Raw genomic sequence first — 19,825 nt, 5'->3', positions numbered from 1 at the left:
GGCCGCGCGCAGGCCGCTCCGGACCACGTGGCAACGCCGGGGTCGAAGTGATCTATCCTGGGGCGCGCCTCGGGGCGCAGGGACGAATGCGCGAAAGTTTGGCGGGTCGGTGCCAAGGCTGGGGAGAGGTTTTGCCCGCGCAATGTGCGAGACCGACCTGTCGCGAACCGCGGAGAGCGAGCTGCAGCTGAGCCCCCTCCGCGCTGCCCCCCCCCCCCCGCATGCGCAAGGCACTTTCGGAGCGCGCGCCTCGCCTCAAGCCGTCTCGCTACCCGCGGGGCGAAAGAAGGGGGTAGGGTGGGGGGGGCTGGGGAACGGGGATAGCTGGGGAGGGGTGAGCCGGGGGTGGGGCGTTGGAGAAAGAGGGGCTGGGAACGGGGATAGCTGAGGAAAGGGTGTCCGGGGGGGGCGGTTGGAGAAGGGGGTAGGTGGGGGGCTGGGAAGGTGACCCGGGGCGGGGGTCGGTTGTGGAATGGAGTAGCTGAGGAAGGGTGGGGCCGCGGGGGGTGTGTTGGAGAAGGGGGATAGGTGGGGCTGGGGAATGGGTGAAGCCGGGGGGGGGGGCGGTTGGAGAAGGGGAAGGGGGGGCTGGAGAAGGGTGACTCCCCAGGAGGCGCTTGAGAAGGGATAGGTGGGGGGGCTGGGGAATGGTGAGCCGGGGGCTGGGGAAGGGTGAGCCCAGGGGCGCTTGAGAAGGGGACTAGGTGGGGGGGCGGGGAAGGGTGACCGGGGGGGCGGGGGGATGCGGTTGGAGAAGGGGAACAGCTGGGGTGACCTGGAAGGGGGAGTCCATGCCACTGCATTTTTCACTGCCATTGTTACACCAACCCATGGTACAATTGCACCTTAATTTGCAGTGTAGACGTACTTGCCAATGGTCAGCTCTTTGGATCAGTGGCTTTAAGTACAGTGCCCAACACCATGCGGGGGAAGGGGCGGGAGGCTCAGTTGGCTTCTAGGAAAGTCACACTGCTGCCTCTGATCTCTATGCCTGTAACTTATAATCACATGAAATCTATCTCTGGAGTTAATAAATCTGTTTTGGGTTGACATGCTTAGATAGTCTCAGCTCAAGGGCTGTTTCACATCCACTAGCTGTGGTTGGAGTGGCAAACTAATTAACAAGCATGCCCTGACCAAGGGAGTCTTGAGCAGTGTAAGATAGTATTCTTCTGCAGTGATTTGCTGGTGTAAGATGTGAGTGGCTGAGATAGCATTCATGTAATTCAACTGAGTGTGGGTCTCCACATGCTGATGGCTGAGTGATCACAGCACCTGGAGGGCTTTGCTGCTTGTCACTGGCATAGCAGTGTGAGAAATGGCCCAGGCTGGAGACTTGAGGGTGCACAGCAGTCCCCCAGTTTGAGGTTTTTACCTGGGGAATCCCATCAAAGTCCCTTGGAGCAGCAGTTCTCAACCAGGATTCTGCATCCGCCAAGCCAGTTTCAGGGGTCTGTGAATGCACGGGTGGAGTTCGGAGGGGTGTTGTCCCTCCAAACTGCAGTGCCAGAGTGGGACAGTCCTGGGGGCAGCTCCACATCCCCCATTTCCTCCACTTCCCCTCCCAAGGCCCTGGCTATGTGGGAAGGTGGGAAGCTGGAACCAGGCAATGCAGGGTGGCTGCTGCTCTAGCTGGTGGCTTGGAGTGGACAGCCACGTTGGTCCCTCATCCCCTCCTGCTGGTGCCCAGCCCCCTTTGACAGCACAGCCAGTAAGAGCCACCCTGGGTGGGTGGACCTGGCTCCAGGGCTGGCAGAGCCCACAGAGAGCAGTGACCACAGTTCTCCTGGCACAACCTCTCTCCCTGAGCTACCCCATCCTCCACACTTTTGAGGGGTGTGTGCCCCTCTTACTCCTTCCCATGCCCCCTCCCTTCCCCCTGGAGCCAGGTCTGGGAGTAGGGCTGCAGGTCTGGGATGTGTGTGTCGGGGGGAAACATGGCCAGGGGAGTAAGGGAGCTGGGGGTGCATCGGGCTGGGATGGTGACCAGGGCCTGAGGCTTGGACTGGGAGCAGTGCTGCAGCCAGGCTGCAGTTAGGACCAGTAGCTAGGTCCCTGGCCTGGTGTGGGGGCAGAGCCAGGGGTGGGGCAGGGCTGGGTGGCAGTTCTTACCTGCTAGGGTTGCCAGGTCTCCCGTATTCAACCAGAACACCCAGGTCAAAAAGGGACCCTGGCAGCTCAGCCTGGGCCTGGGGCAAAGGCAGGCTCCCTACCTGTCTGGGCTGCATGCTGCTCCTGGAAGTGGCCACCAGGTCCCTGTGGTCCCTAGGCACTGGCGCAGCCAGGGGGGTGCCACACACTGCCCCCACCCCTAGTGCTGGCTGTGCAGCTCCCATTAGCCAGGTGTCACGACCAGTGGAAGCTGCAGGGGAGTGGGGTGCCTACAGCTGTGAAGGCAGCACACACCATGCATAGCTGCCTGCCAGCCCATGGACCTAGAGGCCACTGGGACCTGGCAGCTGCTTCCTTGGAGCTGCAGTGAGCACTGCCAGGACTCCTCACCCCTTCCCACATCCCAACCCCCTACCTCAGCCCAGAGTCCCCTCCCGCAACCCAAACTGTGACCAGGGGCAATGGCTGGAGGCAGTGCAGCTTGGGGCAGGGTAGACCTGGGTGGAATGCCCTCTTTGGGGGCTGGCCTTGGACCCCCCAAACATGCCTTGCCGGGGGGGGGGGGGGAGAAAAGGAACATGCCACACAGTGTGAAGCCCTCTACCTAGTTACCCCACTCCCTGCACCCTGAGCTACCTCCTGCCCACACACAGCCCCTAACCCCTCCCTGCTACCCCCTTGCCCAAGCACAGGCGCTAGGCACCCTGTAACTGTACCCTGAGTTACTCCCCTGCCCTCCCCCTGCCACCCTGAGCTACCGCCCATGCAGCAGAGCCCCTAGCTACCCTCCTTCCCTGCACCCAGAGCTAGCCCTGGCCAGCCACACAATGTCCCTCTCTCCTCTTCTCTGGTCATCCTGAGACCCCCTCTGTGCTGCACACACCCCTAGCTACCCCACTACCTACTCCCCTCACTGTACACAGCCCCTAGAGACCCTCTGCATGCACCCCCCTATTATAATTTTTGGGTGTGCCCCCTCCCAACTGAGACAGACTGGGTGGCCTGCTAAGGTGAATCGGGGTGGATGTGGCGCTCCCTCCCCGCCGCCCCACCCTGAGGAGCTGGCCTAGGCTCTGTCCACCCCAGTAGCCAAAGTGTGGAGCCCCAATACCCTGCAGGGCTAAAGCCCTTACTCCCCTCTCCCTTCGGTGAACATCAGTTAGAGGGAAAAATGTCAACTGATGACACTGTTTCCCCCCTTAGTCAATTAACTCAGGCTAAGAACACTGTGTTAATTCCAGCTGTAGCTTCAGTGAGACCAGCAGTCCTGGCCACACACTTAGAGCTGCAGGAACATTGCTGATGTGAAAATTCTTGCATTTGCTCTATGTTTATGTTGATTGTGAGCCTTGAAGTTAATCAAGCTGGACGGTTTCTGAAATAACAGGATAATCATCTCTCCACGGGTTATGTACACACTGACTGTGTCATCTTTCTGGGAAGGCTGTGCAGAGTCCAGAACCTTGGAGCTGACAAATGGGCTGCTTAGGATTAAAGCCAGTTGGGAATAACAGATTCTGCTTCTTGTGTGTAAGAAACAAAGAACAAAAGGACATAAAAGGTTCTGCAGTCCAAACCCTGGGAGCTAGTGCAAGAGAAGTCCCATGGTTAAATTGCTGCTCTTATGTCCCATCCAGTTTTAAAATACTTAAAAACATCAAGACAAATCAGGTTCTCTCCATTTTACAAAAATAGTTCTTATTGAGTTTTAATGCTTGTTGCCATTTTTACAGACATTATTGACAAAAATACCCAGGTACTAAATATACATAAACAAACAGAACCTGCAGATGGGTTTGAATACCAGCTCTGGTTCTTGTTAAAATGCGAACACATTGGTTCAATGGAATTACAACACACTTTCTTTGCCTTTTTTATTTTTGAAGTCTATAGTCCTGTCAAGATTTCCAACAATACCCTAGGATAAAATTAGAAATACAGTAATTCCTTTACAGTAAGATGTTCACTAAGAGCCAAAGTCAGTAGCTAAAAGATGCACAGATAATGCTGCTCTTCTTGTGCATGCTCTCCTTGCCATGGTATTAGCAGACTTCAAACTGGCTACTTCAGGGTTTCACAGCGAGGGAGATTCTGTAAACTGGCTGTTTCCTGCTTAACCACACACTAGCTGGAACATTTGAATACAGAGAGCAGTGGAGCACTTCTGAGGGGAGGAGAAAGGTAAGAAGAGCTTGTCCAGGATAAAGTACCCTCTGTGCTTGAAGTCTTACATCCTTAAGCAAAAAATAAACGGAACTTTGCCTACACATCATCATTCAGTGTGCGCTTTGAGACAATCCTTGTGTCACTTACAATTTTGGACAGTAGCAGATTTCTGGACCAAACCTAAAGCATAGTTTTAAAGTTAGGCTATTAAGAACGTGCAATAACATAAATAAGAGTCCTCTGCAATTCTGTTGTAGCATAAGCATGACGTTCTTCAAATCCAGCCAAAACTACCGAGCACAAAGTGGTTTTAGAAAGTAATGATAGGAGTGTTCCATAACTAAGGTTCAGATGTAGTAACCCCAGTCAGACGCCTAAGATTTTTGTTGCTTCTTTGCACCTCTAATCTACGGAGATGTTAGGTGGGACCTACAGTGATATTATGTCAAACTGTGTGTGTCTCTCTGCAGTCCCAAACATCAAGATGTCTATTTATGGCAACATCCAAGATAAAATCCAGAGCTGCAGGAGTTCTACTGTTACCCCATTAGTGATAAGGCTGGCACAAGGGCACTGACTGGTTTACTTTGGTTCCTTGAGTTATACTGAATTAGACTCCAGTTTGCAGGCTAGGTTCAGAGTGGAGCTGGAGTCCAGAGCCCTATCTGGAGGCAGAGAGCAGCACTAATTACATGCACTCTTAGGAGCACAGTCTCACAGCAATTCAAAAGCCTAAAACTAGAACTCTTAGAGTTAGCCTGAGGGCAGTACGAGGTTCAATGGTGTTTCACTATTCACATGATGCGCATGCTGAAGGCTCAAAGAAACCTCCCGGTTCCCTGCAGGTATTTGAAGGCAGCAAGTGAGGCCAGGCATTCCCGGTTAGTTCCGAGACTCCAAAGAGGTTGGGCTGCGGACCGTTGACATCAGGTGTGACTTGTACGTCTTGCTTAGGCCAGTCATCCAGAACTTGAGGAGCTTGACATTGTCTTCCTCAGCCGCCCCCAGAATGCTGAGCAGTTTTTGAGTGTCCTCCTTGGGTCGACTGTCTACTTTGGTGAATTTAAAGAGGACCTTCACTTTACTGCAGAAACAAAAAAATCCTGTCACGGGCAATGCATTAGTACACATTATGTTTCAGATACAGGCATAGGCAGCACTGCAAGTTTCTCTTTCATACCCAATGATTCTGTGCAACAAGACACTAATGAAGCATCAAAAGGAAAATCCCAAAGGAGCAACTCTTATGCTCAGAGGTTGGGAAAAGGGAATTGGACATAATTATTAGCCACTTCCAGCCCTGATAATATTTAGCAATTCTGAATTTTCCCTTTCCCATTTTCCTTTATGCCTTCCTCCATGCCATCCTGCACACTAGGAACAGCCTCCCACTGAATGTGCACATCCAACTCCCTCCTAGCTTTCAAATTATGCTAAAACCACACTAGGGCCATGAATTATTTCTCCCAATTGTTCCGTCTTCCACTGTAACCACTTGTGCCTTCACATGCAGCGCCTGTGGACAACACTATGTTATCTGTTTAGCACAGTTACCTGCTGTAGATCTTAGTGGACATTCAGAGCCCAATATACATTTGCAAAGAGCTTTGAAGATGGAGACAGCTCTTGAATCCTGACACTTTGGGCAGGTAAGCAAGATTGGTCTTGTAGACCAGCATCACAACTGGGGAGATTGAGGCACAGAGGTTAAAAGAGGCCTGTCCAAGGCCAGCGAGGGAGTTAGTATCAAAGCTAGGATTAGAGCTAGGGCTCCCCAGCTCCCAATTCTGTGCCCAGATCACACTGCTCTCCAGACGGGGCCTCAAAACTAACGTCAAAGGTCAACTGGCTACGAACTGGTCCTGTATAAAGTGATGAACATCCAAGCTGGTTATCCCACCAGTGTCTCTGGAAAACCCTTTGGAATATCTTGATGGGATTACACTAAAATATCTAAAGCTGTTTCACAGAAACAAAGCAGTTGCCTCTTACTTCATCCACTCCTCCTTCAGGCAGACAAGGCACTGATCAACAACGTCTACAGAAAGATTCTGGTTAGTCAGAGCAGCTTCAATCTTGTTCAAGATGGTAGGGCCAACTGCAAGCACAGGGAGAAGGGTCACAAGAGGAACAACAGATCATCCACTTTTAATGCCTTTATCAACCGTTAACATGGGATGCCTATGCTTGTCTAAGGCTCAGTGGACTACAGCTCAGGGGCACAGAATGCCTCTGGCCCCTTTCAACACTAGTTCCAGAGCATTAATCTGCATGCACTTTTCACCACTGCTCTGATTCAGTGCATTAAAGTAATAACCTCCCTCTGAACAGAGCCAGAGCATTGAACAACGGCAGCAAAGCTCATCTAAGTGAAGGCAGGGTTCTTAGATGACTAATCAACCCAAATCCCTTCTTGGGCCAAGAGGAAATTCATGGGTATTACAAGAGGAAAGATGATAGACCTCAGCTGCTCCCTTGCCTTCCACAATAGAACCAATGTTCTGTTCTGAAGGAAGCTGTATGGAACTGTACATGTGCTAGTAGGATCCTTCAACCATAGCTGGGGACCTGCAGCAGCTTCTGGAACGCAGTAAGGTTTTCTGCAGTGCTGTTGAGAAATCCCTGTTTTAGCTCTCTTACACCCACATCCTTAAAGGAGTGTGAGAGGAGAGAGGGGATCAATCATGTGCCTACTTAGAGCCTATGAAAACAGCTCTTCTAAATTAAAAAAGGATTGCTCTGAAAATACTGAATGCACGGTCTACAACAGTGCCTTGGGGTCACACCCAGTCCAAATGACGGGCCCCCTTGGGAAGAGTAGTTTGTAGGTAAAATTAAACTCTCAGCATGGGAGTATCAGGCACTTTTTTAAAAACCAGGTAAAGCTGAATTTAGTCCTTGTAGTTCACAGTCACAGGAAGTCAGTATCAGACACTGGAGTTAGATAATTTTATCGTTATCTGGCTGACTAGCAGATTAGACTACACTTGCATGAGTTAAGGGAAATGACATGTTTCACAGCGCAGACCGTTCACCATGGATCAGGAAAGTATCTCCCTAGATACATTATTGTAGGCCAGGTGAGTTATAGAAGATTCTTCCTCTTCTCTGAAGAAGATTAAACAACCTGCTGAGCTAGGATGGCAAATCCTATATAATTAACAGCATTTCAACAGTCTGCTTATCTAGAGAAAATCAAGTTCTCTAAGACCATATTTGTGTACCGACATGGCCTTGCATACAAACTTTCTTAGCAGCCAGAACACAAGAATAAGCCCACACAGCCAAATGCTGATGAAAGAATGCTAACAGCTACAGATAGAGATTCTATTCCGGCCACAGTGGCCTAGGCCTCTCCTGACAGAGTTCCACCTTCCAAAGCACCCACCTCGGTCTGCTGCCACAGGGCTGCCACTGGTGACCACAAACTCGTACTTGCTGAGGGACTGCTCATCATCAAACAGGACCGGGTAGAGGCTGCACCGGGTGGCAGTGCGGACCTCCACAATGACAGCAAATTCTAGAGTGATGATAAACCCCCCAGCACATTAAAACCAACAATCTATATGAAAAATAATATATCAAAATATATATACTCTGTGCTTCAGAAGGGCTAATTTCCCCAAAGTGGAAGGAAATTGTGAGCAAAACTAATCATGAGGAAAAGTTTAGACCGCAAAAAAATGTGAATGAAAACTGGGAGTCCTTTGAGAAGAATGTATTAGATGGCCAAAAAATCATGACTCCACATTTAAAAAAAGAGGACAACTGTGGCTCAAAGCCCATTTGGTTCACTGACAAAGTGAAGGCAGCAATTTGAAATATAACAAATCGAAAAAAAAGTAATCTAGACGGCAATCAATATAAATTAGAAGTTATGAAATGTAAAAAAGCTAAAGACATTGAGGGGAAATATGGCTGGCAGGGCTAAAGACAATAAGAAGTTTTTAAACTATATTAGGAACAAAAGAAATCCTTTCAATGGCATAACATTACTAGACAGAAATGGTAAAATTGTTAATGATGCAAAAAAGGCAGAAGCATTCAATATATATTTCTGTTCTGTATTTGGAAAGAAGCAGGATGATATAATTACATCATAGGGGGATGATAAAATACTTTCCTGTCCATTAGTAACAAAGGAGGATGTTAAACATCTACTTAGAGTAAGCATTTTTTAAATCAGCAGGTCGAGATAACTTGCACCTAAGAGTCCTAAAAGAGTTGGCTGGGGAGATCTCTGGCTTGCTGATGTTAACTTAATAAATCTTGAAAATATAATAGCAACCTCCTGCACCCCCGCTGTAAAAGGAATTAATTTGTAGTAAAAACCAACAACCAGCTCTGGCCAAGTCTTTACTGACTAACATCTACGATGTTCTCTTTTAAACCTTTTGCTCACTAAGGATCTGATCGAACTTCCATTGAAGCCAACAGAAAGACTCCATTTGACTTGAGTGGGAATTGGATTGGACCCATACTGTTGCGGTATTTGTTTAGGATCCCCATTCAGAAAGGCTGACAAAGGGCAAAGTTTAAAATACCTTTAGGGTAATCTCTCACACAAACTCACAACACACCGCAGATTGTCACAGATTTGTGTGTGTGCATATAAACTGAGTGCTACTCTGGCAGGCTACAGTGTTTGGTCCATATACAGCAGTATTAGCCTCTTATTAACCAGAAACTGGGATTTCTAGTCACTGAGCCTACTGCAAGCAATGATCATGCAATGTCCCTCAGCAACAGACCGGGTAAGGTCACTTGGAAAACATCACAAAGGGGCACTGGTTCTAGTTCATTCAAGGATGCTGGGCTTTAGTTGACAACTCTTTGCCTTCACAAGGTATTTTAACATAGACAACAGGGAGAGGAGCTGGTTCAGGAGCAGACTTTTACCAGATGACAGTATGTGGGGTGGGATATGCACATGGGGGCTGAGCCCCAGGAAGTTACACCGATATGCCTCTTCATAGTGGTCACTGTAGGTGATAATCCGAACACAGCCTACAGGCAGCATGGTCTGCAGAAGGAAACAAACATGGCAAGAGAAGCTTTAGAACTAAATAGATATGGGCCCAGGTTCACATCCAAGTTTCTGTCTCACTTGTCAGGCTGGTGGCCTCTCGGAGGGCTGCTAAGGCACGGAAGTATGTCACTTGGCTTGAAAGACTCCCTTCGGACAATACGAGGCTGAGCAGGGAACCACTCCCAGCACTCCTTGGCTTAGAGGCTTAAGGGCTGCAATATGGAGCCTTCAAAGGGGAAAAGTCTCCTAGAAACCCTTGGAATAAGAGAGGTAGCAGTACCCTCTTTTTCAGTTCTACTGGGTGATGTTTTCTTCACTGCTCAGAAGAAAGCGTGATTATTTCAAACAGATCAGTTCTCTTGCTGCTGGTTGTTACACAATAGCAAGACACTAATTACTACAGGCCCTACATAAACAATAGAGGTGCTGGGTTTTTTTAATTTAAAGTTTTGGTAACAAAACAGCATTTTTTGTTTTAAATGGTAATAGAATTTGGAGCACATTCCACACCAGATTATATTTTAAGAGGCAGGTAAATTTGAGGGGCTGAACTGTTAAACAACTATGCAAGAAGATGCAACAGGGAGATGAAGAAACAAGTTCTTACCCGTAGGATGTCAAAGGCAGACTGGACGAGATCTGCATCTCGTGCTTTCCAGATGACCTGGTTCCCCATTAATACGTGCCATGCCAGCATACGGAAAGCTGATGCCCCCAGGACCTGAAGCAAGTTAATCCTGAGTTTACTTGGATATTCTACTACTCTCCTTCACCATTTTAGTCCATCGCAAGCATGTCTGCAAAGCAGCCTTTCAGCCATGTTACTGATTACATATTGGAAACGCTAGTGAACTATTACCATTAAGTCTACTGCATACAGCACAAGTCTAAATATGTATTTTAGTGTTGGTGAAAGATGCTAGACTGACAGCCCGGAGGGGCTCTTGTATTAATTTAGATGGAATATATGGGCTCAAAGAGTTAGAGGTGTTAATATGACCCTGTCTCTGTCCAACATTAAATGGCTGGAAACAAGGTTCAGGGTTTGGTATACAGAGATCTCAGCCTACTTGATGCCATACCAAACACACAATTAAAAGTAATTTTTAACCTTCATTAAAGATACAGAACAGAAGGAAAACAGTTAAAGGACTTGAAATGTAAAGTAAGACTTTATTTTAAACAATATCCATTGTTCTCTCTCTTTCACTGTAAAGAGCCTTTAGAAGGAAAAAAACCCTTGTTTGACAGTCTTTTAGATAGTTATCACCATTTTTAATACTGTCTTTTGCAGGGGAGAGTTAGTTGAAATGGGCTGGAGGAGTTGTTATTGCTGTTGTCAAAGTCTCATTTTGTTTCCTAGAAGACAAAACAAGAGAAACCCACACAAAAGGGGAAAGAAGAGAACATCACAAATAGAAAATGCAGCTTCAGCCTCTGGTGCTGACTTTCACTTGCAATCTCACTGCTGGAAAACAACAGGCACAGCACACCATCTTATCAGCCACTTGGAGACCTGGAAAACTGGTACCAGCATCGGACGGTTTGGGGCATTGCTTCTATTTGCCTTTCTGGTCACAGGCTGATAGCAGTATTGCAGTCTTAGCTGGGCTTTTATTAAACAGAATGCAAAAGAAATGAGACAAGGAAAGAAAAAGGGGACACAAGGAGTGAAGGGAGACAGTCTCACACGCAGGGGGTGTTTGGGAGCCAGCTGGAGCCAGTGGATGTGATGATGGCATCTGCGTTCCTCTCTCTGGCCCACTCTGGTCAGATCTTTTGGGATCAGAACACCGACGGCCCAATGGTGTTACAGTAGATCCGGGGATCTCAGGAGACAGTGGCAGCCATGCTAGTAAAACTGACTGCAGCGGTTGTTGTCAGACAGCTTTTTCCTTCTGCTAATTTCCCCCAAACATCTTTCTTTTTAAGAGCCCCAAAAAAGCAATGGGTGGAACAGCCAATCCCCTCATTATTTTGTTCATCTATTAGGACTAATTTCTGACACACCAATTTTGGTCCATTGATTTCTCTTTTCACACTTTGCCAGGCACATTTTAAGACAGTCCTTGAATTATATCAGTAGGCCTTTTGATTTGGACTGAGTCTCCCTTCTGCCCCTTTTCCCACCAACATTCGGTGTTATAGGTTATTGCGACATTTTACAAAAACTTTCATTCACTTTTTACTGTTACATTCACAGTTAGGGTCAATTTACAGGCCCAATCATCACAGCATGACTTCAGCCCTCTATCTCAGAGCAAGCACAGTAGCACATACTTCCCTGCCAACATTCCTGACCACAACCTAGGATGAAATTCAGTTCTAACTACAGGTAAGAGAACACCTCAGTTCCCAGGGCCATTCACACACTCCTCGGTCTCTCAGCTGAGGCTGCCAATGAGTGGGCCAATCCATGCCAACTGTGCTAGTAGTTTGGGTAAGACAGATACTTGCTCATTTGGAGCAGGACTGAGACTTAACACTTCCTACAGGCCAAACTGCCAATACTTGACAACACCTTTCAATCACTACTGACCTATGCTGTGTTCATACTACTGGTCCGGGGATGAAAATGCCTAACCCCCATTACCATTGCCCCGTTTGCCAACTTTGACAGGTGTGGAGAACTGTTAATCTACAAAGGATATTCATACCATTGTAAGTGACCTGATCAGTGAACTAAAGTTTCTGTACAACTAGGGAGAGTTATTAGAATTTCTTCTACAAATGTATTGATCTAACTTAAGCGGGGACTGTGGCAGCACAAGCAGGAAAACCCCACGATAGTCCTAGACAAGCAGCACTAAGCACGTGCCTGGAAGACAAAGGGCCAAGCTGTGAGCTTCGAGGATCCTGTCCCCAATGAGTTACAAGCCTTGTCTTGCCAGGCTGGGAGGCTTGAGACAAACAGTCTAAAACATTCAAGAGCCTCTCTCAGGGAGAGAGGCTGACAGACAGAGACTCGGGGGGCGGGGGATCTAAAGAAACCAAGCTTTCCCAGATTCTAGGAAGCCTGAGGGAAAAGCTAGACATGCCTACAGTCTGCTTTATAATTTTTCAGGGGAATTTTCTCTTAAATGTTTTTGTTTTAACTAAAGAATACTTTGCTCTAAAGAGGTTGGTTTGTCACTGTATTAAACCACTGCCATGGCTCTCAGAGGGAATAGAAGTGCAGGGCTGGACATAAATCAGATCTGCTGAGGTAAATCATACCCGACACACAGGGGACTGCAACTCAGGGCCTGATCTCAGCGATTAATGCCATTCCTCCCTGAAAGACCAGTGACAGCTAGATGCCGGAGACCCAGAGCAGGCGCCCTCAGACCAAGCAGAGTTAGAGATGCAGTTCACCTTATAATCATGACATCCCCCCATGCTTCAGATGCCAGATGGTTTTCAAGTTCTTCGCTGACTCCTGTTTGAGCAGCATTGCTGACATTTAGAGGTAGATAAAACAGGCACCAGGAAAGAAAAACTGAGTTTAGATCCCAGAAGAAAAGCATGTGCGTGTAAAAAACAAAACATGGCAGTAAGTAGCCATTCTCTTCTGAATAAAGGCTTTGCCGGTGCATAGGTCAGAAAGCACCCCGCCAAATGCTGCAGTCCTCCTTTCCTACCTGTCTCATGTGCCTGAGGGACCGGAAGACGGACAGCCTTCTGGAAGCTACATTCCAGCTGCTGCAATCTGACACCAGAGATGTGTCCGTTGGGCATTTAGTTAGCTCCCGCCCTTCTACAACCTCTGGCTGGGCAGAAGGCTTCTCTTCTTCTCCCTCTGAGCCATCCCAGCCTTCTGACTCTTCTTTCAGGTCTCCAAGAGAAAAGAAAGATCATTTGTTATGTTCGCTTCAGATACAACAACTGCCCCAGAGCTCAACTTCTGAACATCGTCTAGTATTGTTGCACACTTGACTCGCTGTGGCCAATTTTGGGAGGGAGGGGAAAAATGGGTGGGCCTTTTCATGATAGTAGTATTTGCAGCTTATTATGCAAACTAAGGTAATAAGTAATCAATCCTCATGCTTCAGAGCATAAAATGACAACTTACTTCCTGACTCTTCGGTGTTCGCCCCAGACAGAACACTGCACAATTGGCCAAATACCCTATGGAGCTTTCTGTATCCTTCCTTTGAAGGGACCAGCCGCTCCTTGAAGCGGGGTATGCAGATATTTGAGTAGATGGACTGATGAACTAATTCAGTGTGAGAAATCCATGTTTCTAGATATTTAGGAAGCTTGTGAACTAGTAAGAAAGGGGAAAGCCTCATGTCATGCAATAATAACCTCTCTTTGCTAGTCAGACACATTATTAGGTACATCCCAGCTAAAAGGTACAGATATCATGGTAATACGAGGCCAATATGCAAATAATGAATGCACACAGGGAGACCTTAAACCTCCACAGGTCTTATTTTCACATCAGATCTCTTTCCATATAGGAGGACATGAGTCATTAGGCAAGTTGTATCACAGGATGACAGAGGCAAATAGTACTTATGCTGCAGATGCAATGAGCAGATGTTCACAGTTTTCCCATTCAAAGCATTCTGAAATGCTCTCCCTGCTCTAGAAGTTTGGAGACTCACCTGCAAGCTTTTCCATCTGAACTAGGGTGTCCTCTGTGGGAGCTCCCTCCAGAAGCTTCTCCGTGAGGCGGCTGCCACAGGCTTTCAAAAGCCTGGAGAATTGAAAAGCGACAGGGGAGGGGGGGAAAAAAAAATCAGCATTCGTCAAGCCTGCTTGCTGGGGGCAGAGCTGTCTGCATGAAACCTGGCAGAGTAAGCTTACCAAGACTCAGGCTACCACTGAGATGTGGCTCATTGGAGCTTTCCTTCAATTCCCCGCGTTGTAACTACTAAAACATTTCACGACGGACTGCAGCACCCAATGGCAGTGGAAAGAAAGGCTGGCAAGCTGCACTAACATACTATTATACCCCTCCTAAAAAACCCAAACCCATCACATCTCCAGGAGTACGCCACTCTCCACAGCATCTCTCCAGAGGAGTCCGAGTCTGGCACTGGCATAGCATACTGTGAAATTTCACTAACGCACATCCATTTGGCAGGGTAAAACATCTTACACTGCATAGCACAAGGTACCAGGGCATGGCAGAGTCAGACTGTTCAACACAACAGAGTTACTATTGTCACAAGTTAGGTGCGGGGTGGGGTGGGAAAGAAGAGCTCTATTTCCTCCTTCCACTTTTGTCTGATGCTTTGCAGAGCCTCTCCCTCTAGATCAGAGAGGCTGATAAACATGATTCCCACTGCAGCCCATCAGTGCTGCTCCTGAGTCGGCCAGAATGTCTGCTGTAGAAGGATAGGAAAAGCAAGGGACCAAGAAGGCTGCTGCATCAACATGTCCAGTCCCTGCTAACTCTTGGGATAGAGCCCCACATAGTACTGGAATACCAACAACTTAGATGCTCACCCCATGTCCCCACTATTATAGGATGCTGGGAAATGCCTCTGTTATTTCAATAGGTGGTATAGGCCCCAGAGACAGAGAGGACATTACCAAGCAAAGGAAGTGTGCAGACATGCCCACAGGTTGTCATCATTGGTCAGCGACGTCAGGGAACGGGCTGCATTACCATTCCTCTGGTGCAGAAAGGGCGTGAAGGCTGTATTCATGCGCTGGGCTCGCTGTGGGCACCCATACTGCTCAGCTTCAAACACCTAAAGTTACAAAATAAAGACAGAGGACAACAGAAAAGACTTTTAAGTAAATATGACACAGTGGAACAACTAGACAGATGCACCTTGTTAATGTGGAATAAAACCCTTTTTCCCCATCAGCTACAGAATCAAGCTGGAAATTCTTTTCCCACCAGAAGGATGGACAAATTGAAAAATTTCCCTTTAGATCCAGAAAAGAGAGAAAGAATGACATTATTACAGACAAGGCTTGACTGGGCTGGTATATGGCAGTTTGCCACACTGGCACCTCTCTCAAGCTGATATCTTATTCTCCAGAACCTCAGCTTTAAAAGAAAGAAACAAATGGAAAAAAATAAAAAGTAAGTCTCTACCACGTATGGTTGTGAAGAAACCTCAAAACAGAGTGTAACGGAAGCAGAAATGTCTAAGTATGCAGTGACTGGGGGTACAATTTTCAAGAGCACCTTGTCACACTGATTTCCAATGGGACTTAGGCACCTTTGAAAGTTGGATTTGGGAGCCTAAAGCACCTAAGTGATTTAGAAAATTTACTATAGCTCTGACGGGTGTGAATTGCCCCATTCATTTCCAAGAGGTGTTATCTCAGATACCCAGCGATGACAGTTAACATTAACGTTTACATTATTTCATCCCTCATGTGAGAAATTTAAGAACAGATCTGCCCAATTTCCTGTGGGAGACACCACACTTTGGTGCCACAAGTGGGTGGCATTTGGGAGCTATATTGCCTGCCCCAATCTGGAAGCAGCCAAGCCCAAGAAACCTAGCAGAGCCTCTAGGCATAGTTAAGCCCCACCAAGAAGGAACCGAGCGGAATTTGAGTGCTGCACAATCATAATTTGAACATCTGCCCAATCTACCATGAGTGGCCCTTATTCCAATGTTTCACATGGGGCGAGTTTATTTTGTGGGCAGAGCTTGGAGGTATACCACAATTCCCCTTTCTCCCTCGCAGTTCAACCCCTTCTTACAGGCAAGAAAAGAGATGGGATGGAGAAGATGTCTGACTTCCCTTCTGAGGCATCCTAAGCATGGGTCCATCCCTATGTGCCCCTTAATCACATCACCACCACCCAAGTTTCCCTTACAGCTCTAGCTGCGTACATTATTCTTTAGTTCTCTCCCAACCTGTTGAACACGCCAATCCCACTTAACTTTCTTTCTCTGACCTGTATTTGTGTTCTCCCTCGAGCAGACCCACCTTGAGTGCTTTTCCCTGAAGCTCATCAATGATGCCTCGGATCTTCCCCAGCAGGAAAGGCCAGGAGTTGATGAGATAGATCCGGTCCATCATAATAGTGATGATGCTGTACCAGCGCTGGAAGCCACGCGCCAGGCTGTCTTTGATGAAGAAGGTGTGGCTGAACACAAAGCCATGCTGCTCATCCCCAAAGAAGATAGGGCCTTCACGTCCCGGGCAGACCTGGTGGGAAACAGACATGATAGTACACATTGGCTCAGCACATCACTTAACTGAAATTACATTGAGCTCTTCAAGCAAAGCTTTCCCACTTGTTAGGGTATTGCCTGCTGAGGCACGGGCAGCCCTTTCAGGAGTGCCACCCAACATACAAGGTCTGATAGATGGAGCCAAACATCTCCGCTGCTGCCCCATGTATCTGGCACAACCTTCAGGTTAACTAGAACTTAAGAATGCCACTATATTCTGCCACAGCAAAACTGATTAAAGGGATGCATGAGCTGGGGCAATCTCAACTTCTGTAAGGTTTTCCCTCCTTTTGTAAGAGGCTGTAAGTTATCGGTCCACAAAGGTCAAAAACAACATTTACTGATACCGAGCAACAACCTGCAACACTACCACCGAGGTGGCTTATTATGGAAATAAATAAGTAAGATAAATAGGGGCAAATACAAGAAAGAGAAAACAGAGCTCTGAGATCACAAGTGCCTTTGCTTCAGGTGAAGAGCAGGTATCCTAAAATTAGCAAAGGTTCTTTCCAGTAACAGATCAGATGATGGAGGGACAAAATGGGTGAAGTAATCTCTTACTGGACCAACTTCTGTTGGTGAAAGAGACAAGCCTTTAAACTACACCAGTGGTCTCCAATCTTTTTATGCCCAAGATCACTTTTTGAATCTAAGAGCAACCCAGGATCTACTCTGCCCTTTCCCTGTGGCCCCGCCCTTTCCCCAAAGCCCCACCCTACTCACTCCAGACACACCCCCATCGCTTACTCTCCCCCACCCTCACTCACTTTCACTGGGCTGGGGCAGGAGGTTGGGATTCAGGAGGGGGTGCAGGCTCTGGGCTGGGGCTGAGGGGTCTAGGCTGAGCCTGGGGCAGTGGTTTAGGGAGCAGGAGGTGGTGAGGGGTGCAAGATCTAGGAGTTTGGGTGCAGGAGGAGGCTCTGGGCTGGGGGAGAGTGTTGGGGTGCAGGAGGGGATATAGGGTGATGGCTCGGGGGAGTTAGAGCTGGGGCAGGGGTGCAAAGGGAGACCCCTGCCCCCCTCAACCACAGGGCTGCACTGTCCGCTTCTGAGAGCAGCATGGGGCCAGGGTTGGCAGGGAGTCTACCTTAGCGGCAACCACTTTGCACCACCGGAGATCACAATCGACTGGTCAATCCTAGAGGATCTCCCAGTCATAGAATATTAGGGTTGGAAGGGACCTCAGGAGGTCGTCTAGTCCAACCCCCTGCTCAAAGCAGGACCAATCCGCAACTAAATCATCCCAGCCAGGGCTTTGTCAAGCCTGACCTTAAAAACCTCTAAGGAAAAGAGATTGTGATCAACTGGTTGGTGACACTGAACTATACAGAGCTCTTCTTCAGGGTTGGGAAATGTACTCAAAAGTGTCACAGCTAGATATAAAGGTGCAACACTTATGCTAGAGAGCATTGTAGGTGATCAGATGATGAAAATTAAAAATGAATTCATCAAAGCTCTGAAATTACTAAAATTTTATATTAAAAAAACCTTTCAGGCCTTCTTTATGCATCAAAAAGGGCAGGGTCAAGTATTTTTTCTTTTGCCGTCACCTTTAAAAATTCCTGCCAAATACTGAGACACAGTGTTTTGCCTTGCCTTGCCTTCCATCTCCAACCCCTTCCTATGGTTGTGGAGGGGCTGACATCAGTGAAGCAGAGTCTTAGATGAGAAACAGCATACACGACTATACACAGATTTTCTTACTGCATTTCATATCACTTACCTCACAACTCAGGCTGCGGACACAGGCCTGACGCACAATGCTGAACAGCTGCGGATGGTTTGGGTGCTGGTGGCTGACATATTTGATTGATGTCTCTGTGTCATGGCTGACATATCCAGGGTGTCCTGCTGCAAGAGAGCGGCAACCCTGACCACAGAAAAGGAAAATCATACAGTAAAGTAGGACACAATGATCTAATGTACCTATATGTAGGCCCCATTACCACAGCACCTGAATGACTAAATCTTCAGCATAGGTATCCTCACAACACCCCGGGAGATAAGGAAGTATTTACAGATGGGGAACTGAGGCCCTGAGAGGCTGAGTGACTCACTCATGGTCAGAAGTCTGTGGCACAGCAGGGACTTGAATCCAGGTCTCCCAAGTCCTGCCCACCAAAACATCCTCTCTCTCCTACCGCCTCTTTCATAATTAACTCCCTCACTGGATTTTGTATTTGACGCTGGCTACACAACTGGCCAAATTCAGCTGATGGTGGAAGCAACTGTGAATCCACTGACACACTGAAACCTGTCACCATTTGAGAGACACAAAGCACACTAGCAATAGCTTAATAAAAAAGGTACCAACAGTTAAGTGGAAGAGCACCAATGGGGACGGATAGACACACAGGTGAACACATTTTCCCTACAATTTTAACTGGATACAGAATTTTTTTAATTTCCTGTGTTATACTTTTGTGTAAGTGTTGCTGCTGTTAATCGATGGTCAGGCTTTAACCACACAGATGGCTGCATGTCAGTGGTGTGCAAAACAATTCTAATCTAGAGTTTATAAGGGTTTCGGGATCCTTTGTTGTTACTGGCACTGTGCAAATATAAGCCATTTTCCGTGCACTATTTTTTCTCCCTAACAATAACATGCCCTTCACTGATAATCCCAAAGCCCATTAATTCAGCAAAAGACACAGGGTGTTCATATACACACCTCACACATATCTGACTTATTTGGCCCTGGACTACTAGAGTCAGCACTAACACCTTCTGCTGGGCTGTGTGAGCGGATCCTGCTGCTCATCTGAATGCCGCCTTCTTCGTCTTCTGCCTGCTCACTTTGCCCAGGGCTGTCTCCATTCCCTGCACCTTGAGGAAGTGGCGAATGCAGCACCTCTGTACAAAAGAGGGTGCGAGGGCCATGGAGCTCACAGAAATGACAGAGGGCAACGATGGCATTCATAGCGATAGCTTAGGTGGCTCCTCAGCTCTCCTGCAGGTGAGGGAGGAAGGACCCAATATCAGTATAATAAACAGAAACCAAAATATCCCCCCATTCTGATCAGCACCAGCCCGGATCTTTCCCCTCCAGAGAAGCTTGGAGTCAGGTTCAGCTCTGCAGCCAGGTCACTTCCGAAGGGGTCATGCAGGCTACAAGTCACAGCTCTCAGCTGGCTCCTTTTCTCTCTAGGCAAGTGGGCGAGTCTAATACAGGATTCTCAGGCCTGGGCAGGGCAAGGCCAAAGCAGTGGAGAGTCCAACCCAGGGAGGCTTCTCCATGCTGCCCCTGCCTCAGCCCGGACCTGCAGGGACACTTCTAAGGAGGAGAAGGGAGATCAACCCCCCTCCCCCGCCACCACCCAACTTCTCTGTCCCGGGAGCCAGTCTGGGCTATTCATGGGGCACCTGTCCCCTAGCCTGACCC

The 19,825-nt window shown here is 47.9% G+C and overlaps 1 protein-coding gene across 2 annotated transcripts in view; it reads right to left on the bottom strand.

Moving 5' to 3' along the window:
- Positions 1 to 3,793: 3,793 nt before the first annotated feature.
- FLCN (folliculin) overlaps positions 3,794 to 19,825 on the bottom strand; it is a 17,529-nt gene continuing 1,497 nt past the window's right edge. Inside the window, exons 2-12 of one of the 2 annotated variants that reach the window (XM_032762713.2) lie at positions 19,115 to 19,393; positions 18,167 to 18,313; positions 16,196 to 16,417; positions 14,831 to 14,991; positions 13,897 to 13,988; positions 12,928 to 13,121; positions 9,915 to 10,028; positions 9,178 to 9,301; positions 7,667 to 7,798; positions 6,271 to 6,376; positions 3,794 to 5,362 (exon numbers count right to left, since the gene is read on the bottom strand). In XM_032762713.2, coding sequence (XP_032618604.1) covers positions 5,161 to 5,362; positions 6,271 to 6,376; positions 7,667 to 7,798; positions 9,178 to 9,301; positions 9,915 to 10,028; positions 12,928 to 13,121; positions 13,897 to 13,988; positions 14,831 to 14,991; positions 16,196 to 16,417; positions 18,167 to 18,313; positions 19,115 to 19,363 — 1,743 coding nt within the window. In that variant the 5' untranslated portion in view covers positions 19,364 to 19,393 and the 3' untranslated portion in view covers positions 3,794 to 5,160. The remainder of the gene's footprint in view (positions 5,363 to 6,270; positions 6,377 to 7,666; positions 7,799 to 9,177; positions 9,302 to 9,914; positions 10,029 to 12,927; positions 13,122 to 13,896; positions 13,989 to 14,830; positions 14,992 to 16,195; positions 16,418 to 18,166; positions 18,314 to 19,114; positions 19,394 to 19,825) is intronic. The other variant, XM_075069165.1, reaches the window with a different exon arrangement.

Source organism: Chelonoidis abingdonii, chromosome 9, assembly GCF_003597395.2.
Source record: "Chelonoidis abingdonii isolate Lonesome George chromosome 9, CheloAbing_2.0, whole genome shotgun sequence".
NCBI lineage: Eukaryota > Metazoa > Chordata > Testudines > Testudinidae > Chelonoidis > Chelonoidis abingdonii.
Note: the sequence above shows the minus strand (reverse complement) of the source record. Positions and strands in the feature narration are given on the sequence as shown.